At 36.6% G+C, this 25,847-nt stretch overlaps 1 protein-coding gene across 2 annotated transcripts in view; it reads left to right on the top strand.

The window, feature by feature from the left end:
* The first annotated feature begins 4,991 nt into the window (after positions 1 to 4,991).
* LOC120457614 (angiopoietin-2) overlaps positions 4,992 to 25,847 on the top strand; it is a 190,773-nt gene continuing 169,917 nt past the window's right edge. The window contains exon 1 of one of the 2 annotated variants that reach the window (XM_039645123.1): positions 4,992 to 5,483. In XM_039645123.1, the coding sequence (XP_039501057.1) occupies positions 5,227 to 5,483 (257 nt within the window). In that variant the 5' untranslated portion in view covers positions 4,992 to 5,226. The remainder of the gene's footprint in view (positions 5,484 to 25,847) is intronic. The other variant, XM_039645122.1, reaches the window with a different exon arrangement.

Genomic DNA, 25,847 nt, shown 5'->3' with positions numbered 1-25,847 from the left:
GGTTTGCATAATGGACGGTGAGACATATTTCACAATGGAGGGCCATGAATGGACTCCAAAACACTACTTTAAGCTCCCTAATACTCATCCACCAGAAAGTGTTACTCAAATTACAAAAACAAAGTTTCTTTAAAAGGTTTTACTGTGGCTGGCCATTAGCGAACGTGGAATAAGCGATCCAGTGTTTTTTATGGCAGGATTAGCGGTGAATGCGCAAAATTATATGGACAAATGTCTTCCGGTCGTTAAAAAAATTATTAATAAATATCATGCAAATGATAATACAATGTTTTGGCCCGACTTGGCGTTATGCTAAAACAACACTGGAGGCTCTTGACCATTTGAGCATTGAATTTGTGCCTAGGAAGCAAAATTCTCCAAATGTGCCTCAGCTAAGGCCAATTGAAAAGTTTTGGGCAAATTTGAAGAGAAATGTTTACAGCAAGGATTATAAGCCGCAAAAAAAACATAGACTGTTAAATATTAAAAATCAAAAAAAAAAAGCTTGCTTAAATGGATACTAAGGAAATTCAGGAGGCTTTGCGAAAGGTACCCGAAAATCTAAGGAAAGCTGCTCGCTATTTTTTGTAATATAACGGGTGTTTTTTTTAGAGGTATAGAACTTTAAGTTGGCATTACTGTTCAAGATGGCGACCGATTTAACAGCTGTCAAGTGATTTATTCTCAGTTTGGTTTGGCAATTCGTCATGCGTGCTTACAAAATCCAACTCGTGCAAGAATTGAAACCAAACGATCATCAAGCAAGGCGTAGATTCGTCGAATGGGCCCAAAACGAGATTGCTGTTGTTCCCGATTTTTCATAAGCCTCCAAGATCTTGTGATTTAACACCGCTAGACTACTTTTTGTGGGGCTATGTAAAGTCATTGGTCTATGCGGATAAGCCACAAACGCTAAACCATTTGGAAGACAACATTCGCCGTGTTATTGCCGATATACGGCCAAATGTTGGAAAAAGTCATTGCAAATTGGACGTCCAGATTGGACTACATCCGAGCCAGCCGTGGCGGTCATATGCCAGAAATCATATTTAAAATGTAATGCCACAAGATTATCTTTCATGTCAATAAAATTCATGTCAATCGAATAATCCATCGTTGTTTTATTGCAATTTAAAGTTCTATACCTCTAAAAAAAACACCCTATACATAGCTTAAAGTCTTATAAAAAACATATACAATATATAAGTTGCTCTGACTTGAAATAAATTAGCTATTTGTATTACAACACGTGTTCGTATTTCATTCCGCATACCTTATATTCTTGATCACGATCCGTATGAACTCGACGTTCATATCTCGACGATTTCAGGAACAATAAAGGTCGAGAATAAGCTTACACATTCTAATTCCTTGTTCGCACTTTCACTAGCAGAGTAACGGGTATGTGATAGTCGGGGAACTCAACATGTGCGTTCTCACTTGTTTTAAATACATATATGTCTACAGATGCTTTTTGTTGTTTTTATACCCGTTACTCGTAGAGTAAAAGGGTATACTAGATTCGTTGAAAAGTATGTAACAGGCAGAAGGAAGCGTTTCCGACCATATAAAGTATATATATTCTTGATCAGGATCAATAGTCGAGTCGAACTGGCCATGTCCGTCTGTCCGCCCGTCTCTCTGTCCGTCTGTCTGTCTGTCCGTCCGTATTAACGCTGAGATCTCAGGAACTACAAAAGCTAGAAAGTTAAGATTAAGCATACAGACTCCAGAGTAATAGACGCAGCGCAAGTTGCCGACATAGACGCTGCGCCTACGTTTGTTGACGCACGTGGCCACGCCCACTCTAACGCCCACAAGGAAAATGTTTTGGAAAATTTGACTAAAATTTTGTTAGTCTTATAAATTTTTGACGATTTGTCGAAACTTTTTGCCACGTCCACTCTAACTCTAACTCGACTATAGCGTTCTCTCTTATTTCATTTTATTATTTGTCTTTCAACTTCCATCAATATCCAAAAATAAATTGGGGCCACACCTACCAACACTTTTGAAATATTTTTCCAATTTCTATTAAAATCTATCAACAAGATTGTTGAACATTTTCATTCGCCCTCCCACTAGCTAAGTTTGGGGTATCTTATAGTCGGGGAACTCGACTATAGCGTTCTCTCTTGTTTAATACTGTGGTGGTGACAGTTTTGGTCGGCTGGTGGGCGTTGTAGTGGGCGCGGCGAAAATGTTATAGAAAGACTAATTGAAAAATTAAAAGTAAAACAAACATTTGTATGCCCGTTACTGGTAGAGTAAAAGGGTATACTAGATTAGTTGAAAAGTATGTAAAAGGTAGAAGGAAGATTTTCCCAGCATATAAAGTTTATATATGCTTGATCAGGATCAATAGCGGTGTCTATCTGGACATGTACGTCTCCCCGTCCGTATGAACGTCGAGATCTCAGGAACTACAAAAGCTAGAAAGTTGAGATTAAACATACAGACTCCAGAGACATAGGAGCAGCGCATGTTTGTCGATTCAGGTTGCCACGCCCACTCTAACGCCCACAAACCGCCCAAAACTTCCACGCGCACACTTTTGAAAAATGTTTTAATATTTTTTTATTTGTCTTGTAAATTTCTATCGATTTGCCAAAAAACTTTTTGCCACGCCCACTCTAACGCCCTCAAACCGCCCAAAGCTGCCACGCCCACACTATTGCAAAATGTTTTGATATTTTTTTATTTTTGTATTAGTTTTGTAAATTTCTATCGATTTGCCAAAAAACTTTTTGCCACGCCCACTCTAACGCCCACCAACCGCCAAAAACTGTCAGTGCTGAAAACTCTCCCTTGCACTTTCACTAGCTAAGTAACGGGTATCAGATAGTCGGGGAACTCGACTATAGCGTTCTCTCTTGTTTTTTAATGTTTTTAGACATAAGAAATAAACCTACATATTTTATTAAACTTGGCGTAGTTATCTTTCTTATATGAATTTAATTATTTATTAACCACAATCTAAACATACTTCTTATGGAAGGAACTTCCGGGTGTCTATAATTTTAAAACCAAGTTAAATTATTCTATAGTTCTGGTGGGAATTGGAATTTACCATTGGAAACAGTATGCAAGGCTTTGACCATGCCGTGCCCATCACCATAAACATTGAGGTTTAAATTGTGAAAGAGTGAATAAAAAAAGACAACTCAAAAATTATTAGCCACTAGGCTAACTGAATATTAGGATCAGGACTCCTCTCGGATGAAACAAAATTTTGATTCGACGGTTTTGTTTAATGTTTGAAAATGATTAATTTAAATATTAAAAAAATACAATTATTTAGGCGCTGTATACGCCGTATGTATGATTGCCGGTAAATTTATTTCGATATTTATAAATAAAAGTATGTTTCATATTTGAAATAAAAAGGGTAATATACATATCTGAACCAGATGATTGTTGAGACACATACAAATAGTATCGAAATTTGCGTAAAAGAAATTTGCGTATAAATAAGAATTTGTCAAACTTACATTTCCAATTAAATACATCTTTACATACTTACTAAATACTACAAATAAATTTAGATTCCAATGTATTTAGTGTGATTCATATATGCGAAAAAGTTTTTTGTGTAAATTTAATTACTTTAATTACTTTCAGGCGGGTGTGTGCGTTTTCTAATGGTTGTATTGTAGTTCTTCTCTATAATTGTAGTTCGTATATTGACTTAAGATACTTATCGATGTACTAAATTACGGTCGTGTACATAACATTATGTACATTAAACAACCAATCAAATTCCTATATGGTGCCTCAAATGACTCCTCCACATGCAAAGCCTCATAATTTATTTTGCTTGGAAGTGGAGTTCCAACTGGATTACAATCTTACATATTGAATTTTTTAAAAACATTTTTAATATATGTAGATTGACTGAGACAAATTTGATCATTTTTTCTTTCAATTTTTATGCCAATAAAAAATCGTATTTTATTTAGATCGGTAATTTAAAAGTTATTTAAAAGATATGTTTTAAATTTAGACATTCTTTTGGAATCACTAGTAGAAATTATTATATCGTCAACATATAAGAGTACATACATATGTATATATTTTTATGTATATCTCCTTCATCTAAAATATATATACATCTGTCTACTTCTAGACTCCGAAATCCAAAATTTTGTAGTGCACTTTCAAATATCTCAAACCAGCATCTTGCAGCTTGTTTTAGACCATAAATGGCTTTATTAAGTTTACATACTTTATTTCCATCATACTGCTTCAAATCTTTTGGAAATTTCATCTTTTAGTGTTCCATTTAAAAAAGCTGTTTTGACATCCATCTGATGGATCAGTAAATTATAATGATTGGAAACTAGAAATGTGCAACTGGTGCCAAAGTCTCATCATAATCCATCATATATTCTTGGGTGAATCCCTTGCCTACCAATCTTGCCTTATATTTATGTAAATTACCATTTTCATCTTGTTTTATAATAAATACCCACTTGCAAACTGATATATTTTTATCCTTAGGCATTTGCACTAAGCACCATGTATTATTTACAAAATGAGAATTCAGTTCGTCCTCCCACAAGATTTCCAATTAAATACATCTTTACATACTTACTAAATACTACAAAAGAATTTAGATTCCAATGTATTTAGTGTGATTCATATATGTGAAAAAGTTTTGTGTGTAAATTTTAGTCATAATAGGGCTATTTAAAATTATTATTTTTGAATAGAAGTTATGTATTATATACGCTCTTTAAATAAAAGACTCGTTGGATTCTCCTTTCGGCAGTTGTTAATAATTTTTAAATTATTTATACGCTATTTATTTGATACAACAAAATAAGTTCACGTCTATCTGTAGCCTGCTTGGGTGTATAAACCCAAAAGCAACTCTCACTTTTAAACAGAGTAAACAAGTTCCAAAGTATCTATCACTGTGGTGTGTTTCTGGGCATGTTGGATAATAGTTGCTTGTGGTTGATTATAGGTTCCACTAGTAATAAATTTCTATAACAAAACCCGAGAAGTTTCACTGTCGCGATCGTCTGTTGCAATAAAATCAAAATTTTACAGTAAAATATTGCAAAATAAATATTTTATTTCAATATTATATAAAGTTTAGGATTCATGTAAGAGATCCACAAAATAAAAAAATGTTTACATTGTGCGATTAAACAGAAGCTGTTTGGGATCAGTTCCAAGCAAATCTACATAAACAGGTAGATACTAAAATAGGTTAAAGTCATGGCAGCAATTCGAAAAAAGATCAGCCGAATGGCGCTGGCAGTAACGTGTTATTACTTTATACACTATTCTTATAAATACGCACACGCAACTACCGCTAGTGGTGCATCGCGAACCCTATCAGGATTTGGAAACGTAAATCATCGATTGCCGCGTACAAGTGCCAGCTATTTTAGTAGTGGAGCTAGTGCAAACACCAATTTTAAAACTGCTACAAAATCAAAAAATTTAACAAGATACGGAAACATACACATCAGGTAAGAATTTAGATTGGTGCAAATAAAACATTTTCTGGTTGAAAAACTTAATTATAATCACAACTTTTTGATTATGACATGATTTATATGACAATTTTTTTTGGTATTGTAATTTTTCTAAAGCTGTGAATTTTATTCAGTGTCAGAATAAATGAAAAGTAAAGTAAAAGAAACAAATAAAACTCAGGTAAATTGTGTTTCAGAGTTTCAAATAGGCAAACACTTCTCTGGAATCTCTGTCTCTGGAATCTGCATGACTCCTATCAATTTTCTAGATTTTATAGTTCCTGAGATCTCGACGTTCATACGGACGGGGAGACGTACATGTCCAGATAGACACCGCTATTGATCCTGATCAAGCATATATAAACTTTATATGCTGGGAAAATCTTCCTTCTACCTTTTACATACTTTTCAACTAATCTAGTATACCCTTTTACTCTACCAGTAACGGGCATACAAATGTTTGTTTTACTTTTAATTTTTCAATTAGTCTTTCTATAACATTTTCGCCGCGCCCACTACAACGCCCACCAGCCGACCAAAACTGTCACCACCACAGTATTAAACAAGAGAGAACGCTATAGTCGAGTTCCCCGACTATAAGATACCCCAAACTTAGCTAGTGGGAGGGCGAATGAAAAAGTTCAACAATCTTGTTGATAGATTTTAATAGAAATTGGAAACATATTTCAAAAGTGTTGGTAGGTGTGGCCCCAATTTATTTTTGGATATTGATGGAAGTTGAAAGACAAATAATAAAATGAAATAAGAGAGAACGCTATAGTCGAGTTAGAGTTAGAGTGGACGTGGCAAAAAGTTTCGACAAATCGTCAAAAATTTATAAGACTAACAAAATTTTAGTCAAATTTTCCAAAACATTTTCCTTGTGGGCGTTAGAGTGGGCGTGGCCACGTGCGTCAACAAACGAAGGCGCAGCGTCTATGTCGACAACTTGCGCTGCGTCTATTACTCTGGAGTCTGTATGCTTAATCTTAACTTTCTAGCTTTTGTAGTTCCTGAGATCTCAGCGTTAATACGGACGGACAGACAGACAGACGGACAGAGAGACGGACGGACAGACGGACATGGCCAGTTCGACTCGACTATTGATCCTGATCAAGAATATATATACTTTATATGGTCGGAAACGATTCCTTCTGCCTGTTACATACTTTTCAACGAATCTAGTATACCCTTTTACTCTACGAGTAACGGGTATAATTACTTTCAGGCGGGTGTGTGCGTTTTCTAATGGTTGTATTGTAGTTCTTCTCTATTATTGTAGTTCGTATATTGACTTAAGATACTTATCGATGTACTTAATTCCGGTCGTGTACATAACATTATGTACATTAAACAACCAATCAAATTCTTATATGGTGCCTCAAATGACTCCTCCACATGCAAAGCCTCATAATTTATTTTGCTTGGAAGTGGAGTTCCAACTGGATTACAATCTTCCATATTGAATTTTTTAAAAATATTTTTAGTATATGCAGATTGACTGAGACAAATTTGATCATTTTTTCTTTCAATTTTTATGCCAATAAAAAATCGTATTTTATTTAGATCGGTAATTTGAAACTTATTTAAAAGATATGTTTTAAATTTAGACATTCTTTTGGAATCACTAGTAGAAATTATTATATCGTCAACATATAAGAGTACATACATATGTATATATTTTTATGTATATCTCCTTCATCTAAAATATATATATATATATATATATATATATACATCTGTCTACTTCTAGACTCCGAAATCCAAAATTTTGTAGTGCACTGTCAAATATCTCAAACCAGCACCTTGCAGCTTGTTTTAGACCATAAATGGCTTTATTAAGTTTACATACTTTATTTCCATCATACTGCTTTAAATCTTTTGGAAATTTCATCTTTTAGTGTTCCATTTAAAAAAGCTGTTTTGACATCCATCTGATGGATCAGTAAATTATAATGATTTGAAACTAGAAATGTGCAACTGGTGCCAAAGTGTCATCATAATCCATCATATATTCTTGGGTGAATCCCCTGCCTACCAATCTTGCCTTATATTTAAGTAAATTACCATTTTCATCTTGTTTTATAATAAATACCCACTTGCAATCTAATATATTTTTATCCTTAGGCATTTGCACTAAGCACCATGTATTATTTAAAAATGAGAATTCAGTTCGTCTTTAATGGCATCTTCCCACAAGATTCTGTCATCACGAGTTTTAATCTCTTTATATGTATTAGGAATATCATTTAAAGACATTTGGGTATTCATCAGACACTTTTCTAAAAATCTATATGATAACTTTGGTTTGCCTTTAATTCTCTCACTGCGTCTAATTTCTTCTTGATTTTTATTTTCTTTTATTTTATCACCAGTTTCAGCCCCTGGATCGGTATTCTCGAGACAATAGGAATTTTCATTTATATTTTCATCAGACTTCGAATCTGTAGATTCACAATTTTCCTGCATTGGAAAATTCGACTCTTCATTCTCCTCAATTAGAGAATCACAATATTGGTCAAAAACATCATGTTTTTCCAAAGAGTCATTTTCATTTGAAGTCACAGATTTCATGTTCATATCATCCACCTCTACATCTCTAGTTGTCATAAATTTGCTCGAGTTCTTATTCCACAACTTATAGCCATTTGGCTCATATCCGACAAGTATAGTTTTGATCGATTTCTCGTCAAATTTTTGCTTTCGCACTTTATTTAGTGCATACACTGTCGAGTCCAATATCTTTAGATATTTTAAAACTGGCTTCTTTTTATGCCACATCTTAAATGGTGTTTTCCGTATATTTTTTAAAAGCTCTACTTGGGGACCTGTTAATTAAATATGTTGCTGTCAAAACAGCTTCACCCCAAAAACTTTTATTTAGTTTAGTACAGTTAATCATAGAGTGAGCCTTTTCAGTGATTGTTCTAATCATCCGCTCTGCAACACCATTTAGTTGTGGGGTATGAGAAACCGTTAAATGATAGCTGATACCTTCGACACAAAATTCAAGCATTTCATTAGAGAGATATTCTCTTCCATTATCAATATATAGATCAACCATTTTTAAATTGAAATGAGCCTCACTCTTTGCTACGAAATCTTTAAATACAAAAAACACGTCCGATTTATAAGTTATTAAATACGTCACAATGTGTATATTGATCAATAAATACTACATAGTAATTTTTATTATCAATAGTTGAGGACGTAATCGGACCGCATACATCCGAATGAATTACAAATAATGGGTGTTTGATATTTTCTTTATGTTTGTATTTTTCAAATTTTAGTCTTGATTTTTTTCCGTTAATACACGCCTCACAAAATTTACTACTCTTAACTTGTTATACCCGTTACTCGTAGAGTAAAAGGGAAATTCAAGTTGAGATTAAGTATACAGACTCCAGAGACATAGACGCAGCGCAAGTTTGTCGATTCATGTTGCCACGCCTACTCTAACGCCCACAAACCGCCCAAAACTGCCACGCCCACACTTTTGAAAAATGTTTTGATATTTTTCATTTTTGTATTGGTTTAGTAAATTTCTATCGATTTTCCAAAAAAAAATTTGCCACGCCCACTCTAACGCCCACAAACTGCGCAAGGCTGCCACCCCCACTCTTTTGAAAAATGTTTTGATATTTTTTCATTTTTTTATTAGTCTGGAAAATTTATATCGATTTGCCAAAAAACTGTTTGCCACGCCCACTCGAACGCCCACAAACCGCCAAAAACTGTCAGTGTTGAAGACTCGCCTTCGAACTTTCACTAGCTGAGTAACGGGTATCAGATAGTCGGGGAACTCGACTATAGCGTTCTCTCTTGTACGTTTTTTATAAGTTCACTATATTCAAACAAGCCATCTCGTTTAATTTCTAAGAATTTTCCTACACTTATATGTCCCAATCGTTCATGCCACAAGCGATATTCTGCATCATTTGATATTACAGATGTGTATACTTTACTATTTAAATTGAATCTAACAGTCGGTACATTATACTCACATATTCCTTCAAATACCAAGTTACCGTTCTTGAATACTTTAATGCCATCCGTATTAAACTCAACGGACATTCCAGCATCTATCATTGTCTTTACAGATAGCAAATTGTGCGGGATTTCCTTACAATACAGCACGTTGTGTAATGTAATGTCGTTTCCGGAATTGTTAAGTTTAACTTGTCCTTTCGCAGTAGCATAAACAAATTCTCCACGCTTCGCAATCTCAATAGCCACGTTTACATTTAAATTCTCATACTCAGAAAGTAAATTAATGTCATTCAATAGGTGGCATCAGACCCCCGAATCTAATATAATGTTTACTTTGTCTGACTTTTCGGTGTAATTTGCTAATTTCACTATAAATGCAAATGCGCATTCTCCCTGTGTTGCTACTGTTTCTGTCGCTATCTGAGCCTGTCTCTCTCTAACATTATTTCCATTAGGAACATTCTGGTTTTCTGCCTGCCTTTTTAGTAGAAAACAATCTTTCTTTATATGACCTAATTTCTTGCAATGAAAACATTTTAGCTTGGGCTTATTCTGAAAAGGTTTCTTCATAAATTTCATAGCATTGTTTTTGTATGTATTTTCCCTAGGCTCTCGATTGCCTATAGCTTGCAGCACTTTTGTCTTTGTTAATTCCTTTTAACTTTATTTCATGATCGAGTAGCCGTGTCTTAACGAAGTCTAATGTTAATTTGCTCTCAGTAAGAGTTTCTATGGCTGTTAATACCCCTTCATAGTTAGTCGAAAGTGTATTAAGCCGATGAGAAACCCTGTCCATTTCGTCCAACTTGGCTCCAGCCGCAACAAAATCATTTATCAGATCATCAAATAAATGAAAATGGTTTACTAGGTGAGTATCACCTTTTAATTTTAAAGAAAATAATTGCTTGCGTAGTGACAGTTGAGATGCCAAACTTTTACGCTCATAAATAGAATCCAATTTTTCAAACATCTGCTTTGCAGTATTTTCATTATTGGCAAATGTTAGAAAAGAATCACTTAAATATTCTATTATGATCCTCTTTTTTTCTGCCCTTTTTACTTTCTCGCTAATTTTTGTTTGTTCTTTATCAATTACATTTAACAAATCATTTTCCTCTAACAGTGCCCTTACTCGAAACTTCCATATTGAATATTTTTCACCGTTAAACCGTTTTATGTTCCTTTTTCCTTTATCCATGTCTTTCCTTTCCTTGATTATTGACTGCGCGTCGTCGCTTTGATAAAGCTAACATCCTTTTTTTTTTTTTTTTTTTTTTTTACGCGCGAGTCCCACGGCCACACCTTCCGCCCAACCGACCGAGGGGCGCTGCCGTGTATCGTACGGCTCGAATCGCGGGAAGATAGACGCGATATACAAGACAGTAAAGGTAAAAAAATAAAGGTAGTAAATCTGCTTGGAACAGTGAAGTTTAGCCGACTAACCAAGTCGGGACTATCCACTTCACCACGAATAAGGTTAAAAATAAAGACTGTTCCAAGCATCGTTCTACGGTTAGCTAAGGAGGGTAAGTTAATTAACATTAATCTATTCGAATAAGGAGGTAATCTACGGTTTGCATCCCAATTAAGGCGCCGTAAGGCAAAAAGTAAGAAGTTCTTTTGAACCGATTTAATGCGGTCCGAGTAAACTTCATATTGTGGACTCCAAACAGGTGATCCATACTCGAGGATCGGACGGACTAGAGAAATAAATAATGTTTTGGTCAAGTAAGGATCATCAAATTCCTTTGACCACCGTTTTATAAAACCAAGCACACCCCTGGCCTTATTGACAATAGACGAAATATGGTCTGAAAATTTAAGTTTAGGGTCCAGAAGAAGACCAAGATCATTAACATGTGTTATTCTGTCTAAAGAGCAGCCACTTAAAGTGTAAGTGGCGTGCATTGAGTTGGCACGACAAAAGGTCATAACTTTACACTTAGAGCCATTTAAGTTTAATACGTTATCACGGCACCAGGTTTGAAAGCAATCTAGATCGGATTGTAAGTCCAAATGGCGAGAAATGTCCTTATATTGCAAGCATAATTTTACATCATCAGCGTACATTAGTACACGCGAATGATTTATTATTAAGGGAAGGTCGTTAATAAATAAGGTAAAAAGGAGCGGACCTAGGTGGCTCCCTTGTGGGACGCCGGATGTGACTCGGAGAATACAAGAAGGAGAATTTTTAAAGAGGACCCGTTGCGTCCTGCCATTCAGATAACTTAGAATCCAATTTAGGAGATCAACAGGGAAACCTAATAAATCAAGTTTTCTTATTAAAAGTGAATGATTAACAGAGTCGAATGCTTTACTGAAATCCGTATAAATGACATCTGTTTGAAGATTATTTTTGAAACCCTGTACTACGAAGGAGGTTAGCTCCAGAAGGTTAGTAGTTGTTGATCTGCGTTTCATGAACACATGCTGACATGGTGAAATAATTGACCTACAAAGGTGCTGCAAATGAGGAGTGATAACGTTTTCAAAAAGCTTAGGGATAGCAGACAATTTGGAGATTCCTCTGTAACTTTCAGGACTTGAAACAAAACATAGATCTAATAAACGACCAAGAGAATTTCGAATATAATTAACTTGCGACAACGATATGTCAAGCAAGCCGTCAATAAAGTCATGCTGTGCTATAGGCAGGAGAATATTCGACTATTCCTCTGTGGACCACTTAGTGCCTGGTATATTAAAGTCACCTAGGACAACTAGTTGGTCCCTATCGGACAGTCTGTTTGTAACGGATTGGATAGCGGACAAATGGTTAATATATTCAGGAAATTCAGAAGACGGCGGAATGTACGAGCACGTAATATAAACATAGCTATCAGAAAATGACAGCTTTACGCATAAGAATTCTAAGTTACGGAACTCGTCAAAAAGTACCTCCACTGACGTGAGGGTAGACCTAACAGCAATTAGGACTCCACCTCCCCGCCTGGAGGGACGATCATGCCTGTATACTGTGTACATACCTGTGAAAACTTCGGAGTAAAGTATCTCCGGTTTTAACCAAGTCTCTGTAAACACAATAATATGGGATGCAAAGGAAAGACTATTAGAATACAAACTAGTAAGTTTACTACACAAGCCTCTTACATTTTGATAACAGATAATGAGACTAGATTTTAGTTTTTTGAAGATAAAGAAGTAGAAGTAGTAGAGGAGTATGGGGCAGTGATCTGGCCACTTGTGGGAAGTTTAATTCCCACGGGCCCTTTTTTTCTATTTTTAATCTTAGCTTCAAACTCTTTCACAATCATGCTTTCCGGCCAAAAATCACCAGAACATATGGTTGAGAATAGCTCATTTGGGACAGTTATCTTAAAAGATGAGATGTCCCTAGCATAAGAAAAGTTAAATTTTTCCACTTTTATGTTGTCGGCTTTTGTTTTGTCTTGTATATAAGAAAGTACATCAGATGATGTTTGATCAGGGGAAAGCCGAGAAACAAAAATTTGTTTCTTTAGTGGAACCACCGAGAGGGGTTTTGGCACTGCAGGTTGTATTTCTGAAGTGCCAACTAGTGCCGGTAGTCCGGACTCAATATTTCTTTGTGGTGGTATACAATTCGGGACGGATGGAATCACCGGTTGAGAAACCAGTGCGGACAAAACGGAATCTTTAGCAATCCCAGGCTGGACTCCCTCCACAACCGATTGATCGGATTGCGCCGAATCTTTTTTAGCTGCCGATCTAAGCAACATTTGAGGGTTTGCTGCGATCGTCAACTGATCAGCTGTGGAGTCCTGTTGATCACCTGCCGAAGGTTGCGGGGCATTCCCCTTAGGCAGCCTACCACCAGCGGCTTTCTTGCGCTTTGGAGATTCTTCTAATAGTTTAGTATTAAATTGCGAATCAAGCGCAGAAAGAAGATCATCAGCTCGACGAAAACTATCTCTAGCCACGCCAAAACTGCTGATCAGTCCTTTCAAGCCACCTTTAGTTTGGCGCATAAAGAGTTGCATTTCATTCGCAACTCCTAGGCAAGTATCACAACAGTATTTTAGATTAGGGCCTTTAGCTAGGTCATCACTTGTTCGGCCGTTAAAACCAGCGCACTTAGTGTGCACCATTCTATCACATAGCCAACAGGTCATTTTTGACTGATCAGGCTTTATTACCTGACGGTAATGGGAAGCAGACAACATTGGATTCCATGTTTAATTGGGTTTTGACCACTGTACCAAAAGACAAAATCAGAAAATGTACCGCAAGAGCGCAGTGTGCACTTTAAGATTTTGTGTGGGAGAGCGAGAGAGCGGGTGCACCGTGCAGTTAATTTCAAAAACAACACCAAACAGCACTACGGACAACGCACGAAAAAGAGAGTAAGCAAAACGCAAAGACAGAAAGAGAACAGATTGAATTAATTTATTAAAATAATGCACTTATCACAAAAGATTCACTCGCGAAGCGAACGGCACTTTAACTAGTACGGAATACGAAATTGAATTATTAAAGAATTTGTTAAATTCCACCGATGGATTTAGCAGCACAAAAATAAATTCGGAGCGCAGAAAAAAAACACGACCGTTCGCTTTGAAGCTTTATACAGTATAGCTCCGATTGCTTAGCGCTTCTTAGAATCACTTCGTTGCTGTACTGCTTTTTAACACTTATTTATACCGTTATACCTAAATATGTATGTATTTCCTAAAACTTATTTTAAATAAGAACTTTCACTTTTTATTTATTTATTTTTTTTTTACTTGCACAATTAAATAATTTCACTGCTTGGCTGAAAATGTGACTGGGCCCATAACCTATTATACACGTTTACGTATATTATAATCCAGCCCATCAACCAAATAGCGAAACACATTTTTTGTTTATACTGCTGAATAATTATTTTATTAAGGCAACCGATAGAACCGCAATAATAGAGCGCGTTCTCTCTTTCCAAGATCCATCAAATTTCATCACTCTCACATACACACAAATTTGCATAAGTGTGACATTTGTATATTCAACACATACATATTGCGAATACCAGATAATGGAACAATATAATGGTATAGAACGCAAATGCGAATGCCCGTTTTTAATGAAAGCTAACAAGTTTTTAGTTTTCACTAATATTTACACGTATAAGGATTAAGAAGTAGAATGTTTAATTGGTACCACGATAAAGTCCGGCTGGAGCTGCATGTATGAATTGGATAAAACTATGTGCAAACATAACCTAGCATCATTCAAATTCACTAGGACTTTCCAGAACTCAATCTCTTAAGAAAGATCATTCCCGTTTAATAATAATTGACCAAGATGACTACCTAAAGAAATTTCGAAACTCACATTTACCGTTATATGTTATTAAATTGTACTCGTTGGATACAATTCGTTAAATAAATGCTTTGCTGAAGTCGGTAAAGAACATTTGTATTAAAAAATGGAAAACTTGCCTATAAACGTAGCAAACTGAAGGAGGTTGTTCGACTATTACTAAAGCCACGATGGCAAGAAAAAATTAAGGATGTCCACTGGATTAATTAATTTTTTGAACAGTTTTAGAATGACACTGAGCTTAGATATGCAAAGATAATTGCTATATCGGACTTTTGAAGTGTCCTTCCAAATGACCTGTCTGAAAAACAATGTTAATGAAACTGGCACTCTAAGCGGCATATTAGGACTAAGTAGAAAACATTAGTAAACAGATAATCAAGTTCTATATCGTTTGTCGCAATTCATTAATATTCAGTAATATATGGATAATAAATTATGAATGAGCGCTTTTAATTAACAAGAGAGATAGTAATTTTTTTGCAACGTACCAGGTAGTTCTCGAATTATACGAAGATGTTCATGGGTGCGCTTGCTCCGATAAACTTACATTTGGAGCTCCATCCATTGTGGTTTTAGGTGGGTGATCATTAGAGATAAATGACAACACGGGGTCTGTATCTTGGACGAAATTGGAATTATCCGCCATTTTTCCAATTTTTGTGAATTGGAAGATAAGAAAATCAGGACATGGTTTTAAGAGAAAGAATTGTATTTTATTAGTTACTCGATTTTTTGCGGCAAACCTTTGTCTACGATTTTCAGATCTTCGATCTGTTAATTAATAAAAAACTTTTTTTTAATTGCGATTTTATATTTTAGTGGGTAAATTAAATAAACTAAATGATATAGAAAAGACTCGAGTTGGGCGCACCTGAACATTGAGATCTTTACCGTAGGGGTCGCTCTGGTGATAGCCGTTAGTGCGAACGGAACCTCCAGGACATCTAGAGATGTTAAAGAAGTCATTAGCGGAAGAAATAGGCGTCTTCCTTTCCGGTAAATCGCATTTCTACTGGTAAGGCTTGTTACTGCACGCAAATTATCCAGCTATCAATAACCATAGACATTAGTGAGATCGACAAAGTTTTACAAGCGATAGTAAAATATAGTAGCAACAAAAAAAGACTAAGATTATTATCGTACATAAAATAGGAGAGAAGATACTGACCGTTGTAGTTAGAATATGCAACTCGTGTTACAGTTTTGCTCGTCAGTGTGTGTGTATTTGTAAGTCTGCAGAATATATCTGTGTATCTATATAAACTAAATTGTTAGCTTATTAGAAGGCCAGCAGCCAGCGGAGAAGATCCTGGGCCACGCACTAACATGCGTTAAAAATAATGCAAAAAAAAAGAAAAAAAAAACAAGAAAGAATGCTATAGTCGAGTCCCCGACTATCAGATACCCGTTACACAGCTAGTGGAAGTGCGATCGAGAAATATCAACATTTTCAGAAATATCGGTAGAAATTGGGAAATAAAATAATAAAATTAAAACAAGAGAGAACGCTATAGTCGAGTTCCCCGACTATCTGATACCCGTTGCTCAGCTAGTGGAAGGGAGAAGGAGAGTCTTAAACACAGTTTTTGGCGGTTTGTAGGCGTTATAGTGGGCGTGGCAGAAAGTATTTTGGCAAATCGATAGAAATTTACAAGACTAATACAAAAATGAAAAAATATCAAAACATTTTTCAAAAGAGTGGGCGTGGCAGCCTTGCGCAGTTTGTGGGCGTTAGAGTGGGCGTGGCAAATTTTTTTTTGGAAAATCGATAGAAATTTACTAAACCAATACAAACCAAATGAAAAATATCAAAACATTTTTCAAAAGTGTGGGCGTGGCAGTTTTGGGCGGTTTGTGGGCGTTAGAGTAGGCGTGCCTAAATGTTTTTTGGCAAATCGATAGAAATTTACAACACCAATACCAAAATTAAAAATTATTAAAACATTTTTCAAAAGCGTGGGCGTGGCAGTTTTGGGCGGTTTGCGGGCGTTAGAGTGGGCGTGGCATGATTCGACAAACTTGCGCTGCGTCTATGTCCCTGGAGTCTGTATGCTTAATCTCAACTTTCTAGCTTTTGTAGTTCTTGAGATCTCGAAGTTCATACGGACAGACAGACGGACGGACAGACGAACAGACGGACATGGCCAAATCGACTCGGCCATTGATCCTGATCAAGAATATATATACTTTATATGGTCGGAAACGCTTCCTTCTGCCTGTTACATACTTTTCAAAGAATCTAGTATACCCTTTTACTCTACGAGTAACGGGTATAAATATATTACAAATTTCCCAAGGGATTGGGTGTGGCAGCTTTGGGATTTTTTATGTATTCAAAATTATTATTTTCCAAATTAGTATATTGTGCAAAAAATTTTTTTTTCTGAATTACTAGTACAAAACGATTCTTTTTTTTCTCTTGACAGTCACAAGCACTTAATAAGTACAATCCACATTGATTAAAATACCTTTTACAGAATGGAAGTACACGCATTGGTTCTAAAGATATTACAATAAATATTAGAAGACATTTTTAAGGGGGGAATACTAATCGTTGCAGAAACATGTTTTTTGTATGCGCATCACTTTCTTTTACAAGTTGATTTCTTTCTTGTAGCGCCATCTATTTTAATTTCTGGTATGCAAAACTAAATATTGATAAATTATGAATTCGTATACATACCCATAACATTCCGACTTACAGAAAATGGGTTTTGTCCAGAAAAGAGCGTGTCGGAACAACAACTTCAGCGACCGAACGACATCGGCAGAATAGCAGAAGTTCAAGTGGCTACAACAATGTATGATTTTAAGCCCGGCAACAATGCCCTGCACGTATTTCCGTTGCATATATGCTGACACCACGAAAATGGCAGCGCGCGGTTTGGTCAAACAGCCACTTGTAGCTGACTTTAGAATTTATTCTCTTAGTACCAACAGGCACAGACTTATTGCTTTGAACTAATAAAGCCAAATGTAACGTTTACAGAAGATCTTGCTGTTCTATTTCAACGAAGACCAGTGTAAATAATTATAATATTCAATTGGGAATTCAATGGGAAAAAATTGGTGATAGAGCAATTAACTAACTATGAGGAATTTAGTCATTAGGTAAACAAAATTTTTCACGCCCAAAAGGATTAACTTGTATATATTTTTTTAACCAGAATCAATGGCCGAGCTAATCTGACCATGTATGTTTGCCTCTGACTTCTGCCAGTTGACAATATGCTCTCAGGAAAAGCTATAAGTTAAGATACAAAAAAAATAATAATCCAAACAGCAAATCAGAAACAAATCAACAAAGAATCGAAAGCAATGACAACCAGACCAATTGCTGATTCCATCGGTAAAATCTGAGTAGAGGCCATGACCCATCATGTCCTACAAGAAAAGTAACTTGAAACAAATGCTCGAGGTCTGGTCAAAGAGTCGTACAAGCCTTAATGGCCAACTCTTTATGCCCCAAAGAAATAACCTTAAAAGATCACGCCCTTATGTACGCTGCGTGGAAGAGAAGGCCACCTACTCCAAGCAAAAGAAGGAGCGTGCACCCTGTCCCAACAAGCGATGACGAAGAAGAAGATACACAATGGCAAGTTAGAGGCTGTTAAATCGCTCTTATCATCGCCTTGGGTTCCAAATATAATATCATTAGTTACGCGGACTGGTCCCCGCTAAAGAAAGAAAAAGCAACAGGCTTTAACGAGAGATTCCATTCGGAAAAGAAATTCCGAGGGTATGCTTCTAATAAATTACTGCAGAGCATGTGATTAAGAATAGAAACCAGTTTCTTTTTGGACGAGGCACGGCTATTGAATATATGTTATTTGATATATTTGAGCCAGTTACAGGTTCTAGCGCGTGGATACATCCATTCGTCCTTACGCTGAATGAGAACTGGAGGAGGAGAACAACATCAACCCCAACCTTGGTAGAAGCAATAAGAAGATCATTTGAAGAGTGAAGTATCCTTAGTTCTTAGGGACTGACAATGGGAGATAATATATTAGTGCAAAAACACTTTTTGCCACGCCCACTCTAACGCCCACAAACCGCCCAAAGCTGCCATGCCCACACTTTTGAAAAATGTTTTGATATTTTTTCATTTTTGTATTGGTCTTGTAAATTTCTATCGATTTTTGCCACGCCCACTCTAACGGCCACAAACCGCCAAAAACTGTCAGTATTGAAGACTCTTCTTCGCAATTCCACTATCTGAGTAACAGTCGGGGAACTAGACTATAGCGTTCTCTCTTGTTAAACTTAAAAACATATAAATATTCCACCAATTTTTAGAAAGGTATTTAGAAGTCTATTCCGAACATTCTCAGAATTTTCTCAAATCCCGATCCAGTGGCCGAGGTGGAGTATCGGGACACAAAAAACTATTAATCTTTCTCACTCCAAAAAGGGTGAAAAATTGTCAAAGTCTTCATAAGCACTCAGCAGGCTTTTGGGTATTGTTGGCTGATTCCCGAAATTTATCAGAAATATTTTGACAATATCACTTCTCTTAACCGATTTATTGAAGCTCAGCCAAACAGATTTCGGTGTTTGATGTGATCACGAGTCTCTTTAACGGCTATTATAGCAGTCGGATATGTGCAATTCTCAAGAAAGTACAACCGCCGCCAAAAATTTCAAAGTCTATAAAAGTGGGTTTTTGTTCACGGTTATGGATAAAAAATAAAGTAAATTTAAGTAATATAAGCATTTTTGATATTTTATCGTAACACATTTTTATATATTTCGATGCAAAGCAGAAAAGGTGCAAAAGTTCTGTTTAATACATTTATAGGGTACGTTTTAATTTGATTCTTTTTCTTAAAGAGAGTCACTATGAATCGATATTCCCTATTTTACATCTAGTTATATAGTTAAAGAATATTTAAAAAATATAAACGAAACGATGCGATAGCTAGTTACGGTAAATTTCTCGTGGGCTATTAACGTCGCGTGCGACATCGAAAAAGAACATTTGTTATCAGTGCGCCTAAAGTTCTTGTCCAGTGATCATCCAATCTTGTGTCTAAACATATATTGGGACATCAAATTTAATGAAATATATTTTTGTTAAGGATACGCAAATCGTAGTTTTTTAAAATTTTTTAAAGTGAGACGCGTACGACATGGTAAGTAATCATTTTATTTATTCTTTTTTTGTTAAACTTTTATTTAATTTTGATGAATAAAGGCAGGAGGCAATTTAATTGCAAACGTTGGAAAGAAAAAATTGAAATACAGAAATTAGAGAACAGGGAAAGAATGCGAAAGGCCAGAATTACGTGTAAAACATAAATGGAATTACAATTTATTTTATATCATCTGCACAAATTGATAATAAGTCACTGTCTTATAAGTAAGATGAAAAATCCAAGGATGTGCAAAGCAAACCTGGTATAAGCCAGATGCATTGGTTTGGTTGCAATGGCCAACAGACGAAAGCTGCTAGAACAGCATATTCATTTAAAAATGGTTTTTGACCTTTTTAACTATATAATTTAAGTTAGGTAATTAAGTTTTTCTTATAAGAAGAATATGTACATTTTGTAATTTTAGTGAAGATATTTTGTTATGTTTGAAGTTTAAAAAATAAAAAAAATATGTTAAATATATTACAAAAAATTTTAAATTCATTCTATGATCTTCTAATTTACTTAAAAGGTATAAAAGAATTTAAAAAACATGATGGAAGAAAATGTCGTGTGCGACCGTAGTTAAAATTCAATTTAAAAAAAGAACTACCTAATATTTTTAAGTAAACTCAAATATTATATTATTATCATGAAAACGAACATTTGTCCGAAATTGACTATAACACCAATTATAGTGCTAATCAAGAGCTATAAGCTTAAAATTAGTAAAAATTAAAATTAAGTCTTGGTACATGTTTTTTTTATACCCGTTACTCGTAGAGTAAAAGGGTATACTAGATTCGTTGAAAAGTATGTAACAGGCAGAAGGAAGCGTTTCCGAACATATAAAGTATATATATTCTTGATCAGGATCAATAGCCGAGTCGATTTGACCATGTCCGTCTGTCCGTCCGTCTGTCTGTCCGTATGAACGTCGAGATCTCAGGAACTACAAAAGCTAGAAAGTTGAGATAAGGCATACAGACTCCAGGGACATAGACGCAGCGCAAGTTTGTCGAATCATGCTGCACACGCCCACTCTAACGCCCACAAGCCGCACAAAACTGACACGCCTACAATTTTGAATTGGGAATTTCTTCCGAATTTTCTGTAACTCGCTGCTTAAGCTTCTTGTCCTTGCGTAGCTGCACTAGCATTGCTTCGCTAACAGGAAGTTGACAGATCTTGTTTAGCGATCTTTTTACTTCCCCATCGCTTGTTTTAACCGTGACTACCCGGACTTTATCATCTTGTACTTTAGTCGTACTAATGATTCTTCCCATTGGCCATCTTGCAGGGTGAGTGTTCTCATGTTTTATAAGAACCAGCTGTCCCTCCTTCAGATTTGGCTTTACTTGGCGCCATTTGGTTCGCTGTTGCAATGACACCAGATACTCCTCTTACCATTTCTTCCAAAAATCACCTCTAATGCGTTGAATAAGCTTCCATCTATCCAAAGAGCTGATTGTCTTACTTTCGTCAAAATGTCCAGGAGCTCCAATTAGAGGTCTTCCCACCAGAAAATTACCCGGCGTTATTATGTCCTCACCATCGTTTTCGCTCCTTACAGTGACTAATGAACGCGAGATTAGCACTGCTTCGACTTAACATAGCAGCGATGCAAATTCTTCATATGTAAAGCTGTTTTCACCAATAACTCGTTTAAGGTGGTGCTTCACTTCAAGTCTAATGTGACTAATCCAGTATAATTGGATGTTTTACATTATATGGTATCATTGCGTTTTGTAGTCCTCCACCAAATCGAAGTACGCCATCACTATCCAAAAACGGATTTAGCGCCTGTAACTTACTCTTTGGGTCTAATGGTCTTTTGTTTTTGAGTAGTCTGATTTCGTGTCCAAAATCCAGCTGTTGTTGTATCATGAAGCGTAATACATACGCCATTACTCTAAGAAGTTGGTCGATCGATGAATACTTCGATAAAAGATGGTTTTGCAGATATTCGGATTTTATCAATGTGGATACCACAACAATTTCCGATTCCTTTTGAGTGGGCCAGTGTTGTGCATCTATAGATAGCCAATTCGGCCCTCTCCACAAAATTTCAAAGATTTTAAGAACTTGCGGTGATATCCCTCTTGAAGCCACGTCTGCTGGATTTTCTTCCGATTTAACGTAATTCCATTTGGCATTGGGAATTAGTTTATTAATATCTTCCACTCTAGTTCTGACGAACTTATCTTTGCTGCGCTTGTTCTGTATCCAAGCAATAGTAATTTGCGAATCACTCCATGCATGCGTTGTAATCTAGTTGCTCCATATAGCAGCACATAATTCCAACTTTGGAATTGTTTTCCTGTTTTTTATAGGATTTACTTTGCTTTTTGCTGCTAGCAAAGTAACTCTGTCGCCTACTTTTGTACACACAGGCGCTGCATATGTTTCTCTGATGCATCGCAGAATCCATGTAGATCCATAATACCTTTGGAGTATCCAGTCCAGCGTGAAATGCTAATTTCTTCTAAATATGATAGACCTTTAGCATATTCCATCCACCAGTTAGCTAAGTTGGATTCCAATTCAACGTCCCATGTCATCGGTAACTTCCACAGTGAATGAGTCATTTGCCTTCCTGAATGAAACATTTGCATTGAAGTTCATAGCACTCGTTGTCTGTGTCTCCACCAGTTATGAGGTCATCCATATAAAAGTCGTCTTTAATTGTTTCTGCTAAGACGCTATCCATACATTTTTTCAATGTCAGCTACCATAACATATTGCCAATTGCGCCATTTAATTAGAATATCGAATATATCCTTTTAAATCTTAGGACCAGTTATAATAACGTAATTTAGGCTTAGTCCATTTGTCGTCCTTGCGAATGCGTCAAATACTACTCGTAGCTTCGTAGTCAAGGCCTGATGATTGCTTGATGGGGTAAATAGTATTTACCTTGACCCGTTGTCTTTACAGATTCCATATTGCAGCCCAGTTCTTTGGGTTTCTTTGAAACTTATTTTCCATTTGCATAAGCCTTTGCCATTGCCTGTTTGCGAGAGTCTCCCAGCTTTGCCTCTTGGTGGAATGGAATTGAAACCACAAATCTGCCTTCCTCGTTGATGATAGTTGTTTTTTTGGAACTTTCTTTCGCATTCTGCATTGTCTTTAATCGTCTCATCGGCTTCATCTTCCAATTCCCAAAAGCGTTCCAGGTCCTTTAGATTTATTGTTGTAGTGGCACTTATAATTTTTTGCTTTGCTGCTCGAGTTATATTTCCGGACACATTCCATCCAAATTTGGTTTTTTGTCCCAAGATTCCATTCACGGTTTTTATTTCTCCATCATAATCAGGGGAAATAGATCCACACCTATCACCATCTTAATTCTGCTTGGCTGGTTAATTGTGGATCTGCTAGCCTGTAGCCCTTCCACTCTTTGTTGATATCAATATCAAACTTTTTGCTGGGAAGGGCTTTATAATTTTTTTATAATTGAGTAGTCTGGGAGATACCTTCGACCTCTATAGTACTCGTTACTCTGGGAATCCTTAATATTTGTGCTGCTTCCTCTGAAATCAGCGTCTTCTGGGATCCACCGTCAATAAGCGCCCTCAACTCGTTGTAACCTCCAGCTTTGTTTTTCACTAAAACAACAGCTTTAGCCAATAGTGTGTCTTGGCCTTGCTTGAGGTTATTGCTGTTGATACTGCGTTTTGTTCCTTCATGAAGAAGGCTGATGTGTCCTTTGGAGCATCGATTGCATGTAATTTCCTTTCTGCAGTCGATAGCATTATGCTTTCCAAAGCATCTAAAGCACATGCTGTTCTTTTGAACAAATTCTTTTCTTTTTTCGATTGATTGTGCTCTGAATTTGAGACACTTTATCATATCGTGGCCATCCATAGAACAAAAGGCACACGATCTAACTTGCACTTTTCTTGTAGCAAGCTGAGCGGAATTTTTGGTAATGGCATTTACTGAGTTGTACTGTTGCTCAATAAACTCCAGTACATCTTGTAAGGACTGTATAGATCTTGCCTTTTTTACATGCTGTTCATACAGCTGCAAGGCATCTGGCGAAAATTTCCGCAGCAGAATTTCTGCTAAAATTACGTCAGCAGAGCTTCCTATTTTTTTCTTTTTGCTTTTTGATGAATATGCTCTCGGTCGCGGTATCCAAAAACTTCCCTAAATTTTTCTAATCATGGGGCAGCAAGCACTCCAGTTCCATTAATTTGTTGAAGTGTTGGGAGAATATTTTTCTGCTATTCTCATAGCGTTTGCAGATAAGCTCCCACGCTGCTGCATAGCTAGCCGCTGATCCTGTTATCAAATGGCTAACCACCATTTGAGCTTCTCCTTTTAAGCAGGCTCTTAAATATCCCAGCTTCCTTGTGTTGCTGAGATCCTTCCTGCTGTCTATTAGTTCAGAGAACAGCTCGTAAAATGTTGGCCATTCCTTCGCATTTCCATTGAACGTTGGAAGGTCCACTTTTGGGAGTTCTGGCACGTCGTAGTTGGAACTTTTGAACTGTTCCAACTTCCTCTGAAGTACAATAGTTTTAATAAATATTTTATCATTAAAATATTGATGATCGCCAACTCCCAGTTTTACCAGCGCATTGTTGTAAGTAGTAAATCGGACTACCAATGCTTCTATTGCTGGTATAGATGCCTTTTCCTTGATGGCTTGCTGTATTTTGTTTTGCAGCTCTCCTTGGTCTTGCATCAATTTCACAGATCTTTCCGACAACATCTTGGGAAAACAATCACTGTGACTTTTTGTGCTTTCTGCTTGTATTCTTTGGCGTGATCCGTTGGAGGATTTTTTGATTGGTCGCCCAGTTGACCTAGCTGTGCCTCGACTCACAGCTGATTGATCAGCCAGGGAAAAGCAGGAACACAATGTTTCACTTTATCGTCTTTAAGACGTGGTCTTTTATTCTGTGTTTCATACCACTGGTGGGGGAAACAACAGAATCTTTCGAATAACCTTGCTCTTTTTACTTTGAAGCGCTGGTTTTTTCTTCTGTGTTTCTTACCACTGGTGGGGGAAAACAACTGAATTTCTCGAAGGACCAAAATGTTCACACTATAAACTAATGCGTACACTTAATGAGATCAATTCGCGTGTTTGAATCTAACTGACTCGCTACTGCGAGGGCATCGCCTTTTATTCATTCTTACATAGGTTCTTATCATCTAATTATATAATGCAGCGCTGGTAAGACGCTGCAGTCTGCGTTGGTCAATGCAGATGAGATTTATCTTAAATCTATGTTTGTGGCCTATGACCGCGCTAATGACCTCCCGCGTGATCATATCTCTTGACACTTCGACAATAGACCACTGCAATCGTACTTATCTGTAGTTGCCACTTATGTTGTCCCGTGCCATGTTTATTGTAGCCCATAAATAGAACATATTTATAGTTTGTCTACTTATCATGTCTAAACACATCTTTAGACATAATGATAGCACAGTTTGCCGGACAGTTTGAGACAAAAGTAGGCCCGAAATCATGCTGGCTGTGAATTTCAGTGTGTCAGATTCCACAGGCTACTCACCGGATTTTTTGACACAGGGCCGCGAGCCAAGGTTACCGAACGCGCTATATGACAGAGAAACGCTAGGTACAGGAAGGCAACCAAAGTCGCCGGAAAGAAACGCTGAGAAGATGAAAGAGATCTTCGAGATTGTGCGGAGAAACCTGGAGAGAGTGTCCCAGGACCAAGCAAGGCATTACGACCTGCGGAGAAGGCAGTGGAAGCCAAGGATTGGTGAAGTGGTGTGGGCCAAAGAGTACCATTTATCAAAAGCGGCTGAAGGGTTTGCGGCCAAACTAGCTCCGAGGTTCTATGGGCCGTACCAAATTGTGGATTTAATATTGCCAGTGATCTGTAAGATTCGCCCCCGGAAGAACAGAACGGAGACTGGAGACTAGAGGGATGAACCGTTAAAG

This window comes from Drosophila santomea, unplaced genomic scaffold, assembly GCF_016746245.2.
Source record: "Drosophila santomea strain STO CAGO 1482 unplaced genomic scaffold, Prin_Dsan_1.1 Segkk63_quiver_pilon_ctg1_scaf, whole genome shotgun sequence".
In the NCBI taxonomy this organism is placed as follows: domain Eukaryota; kingdom Metazoa; phylum Arthropoda; class Insecta; order Diptera; family Drosophilidae; genus Drosophila; species Drosophila santomea.
This window is presented reverse-complemented; position numbering and strand designations above follow the sequence as displayed.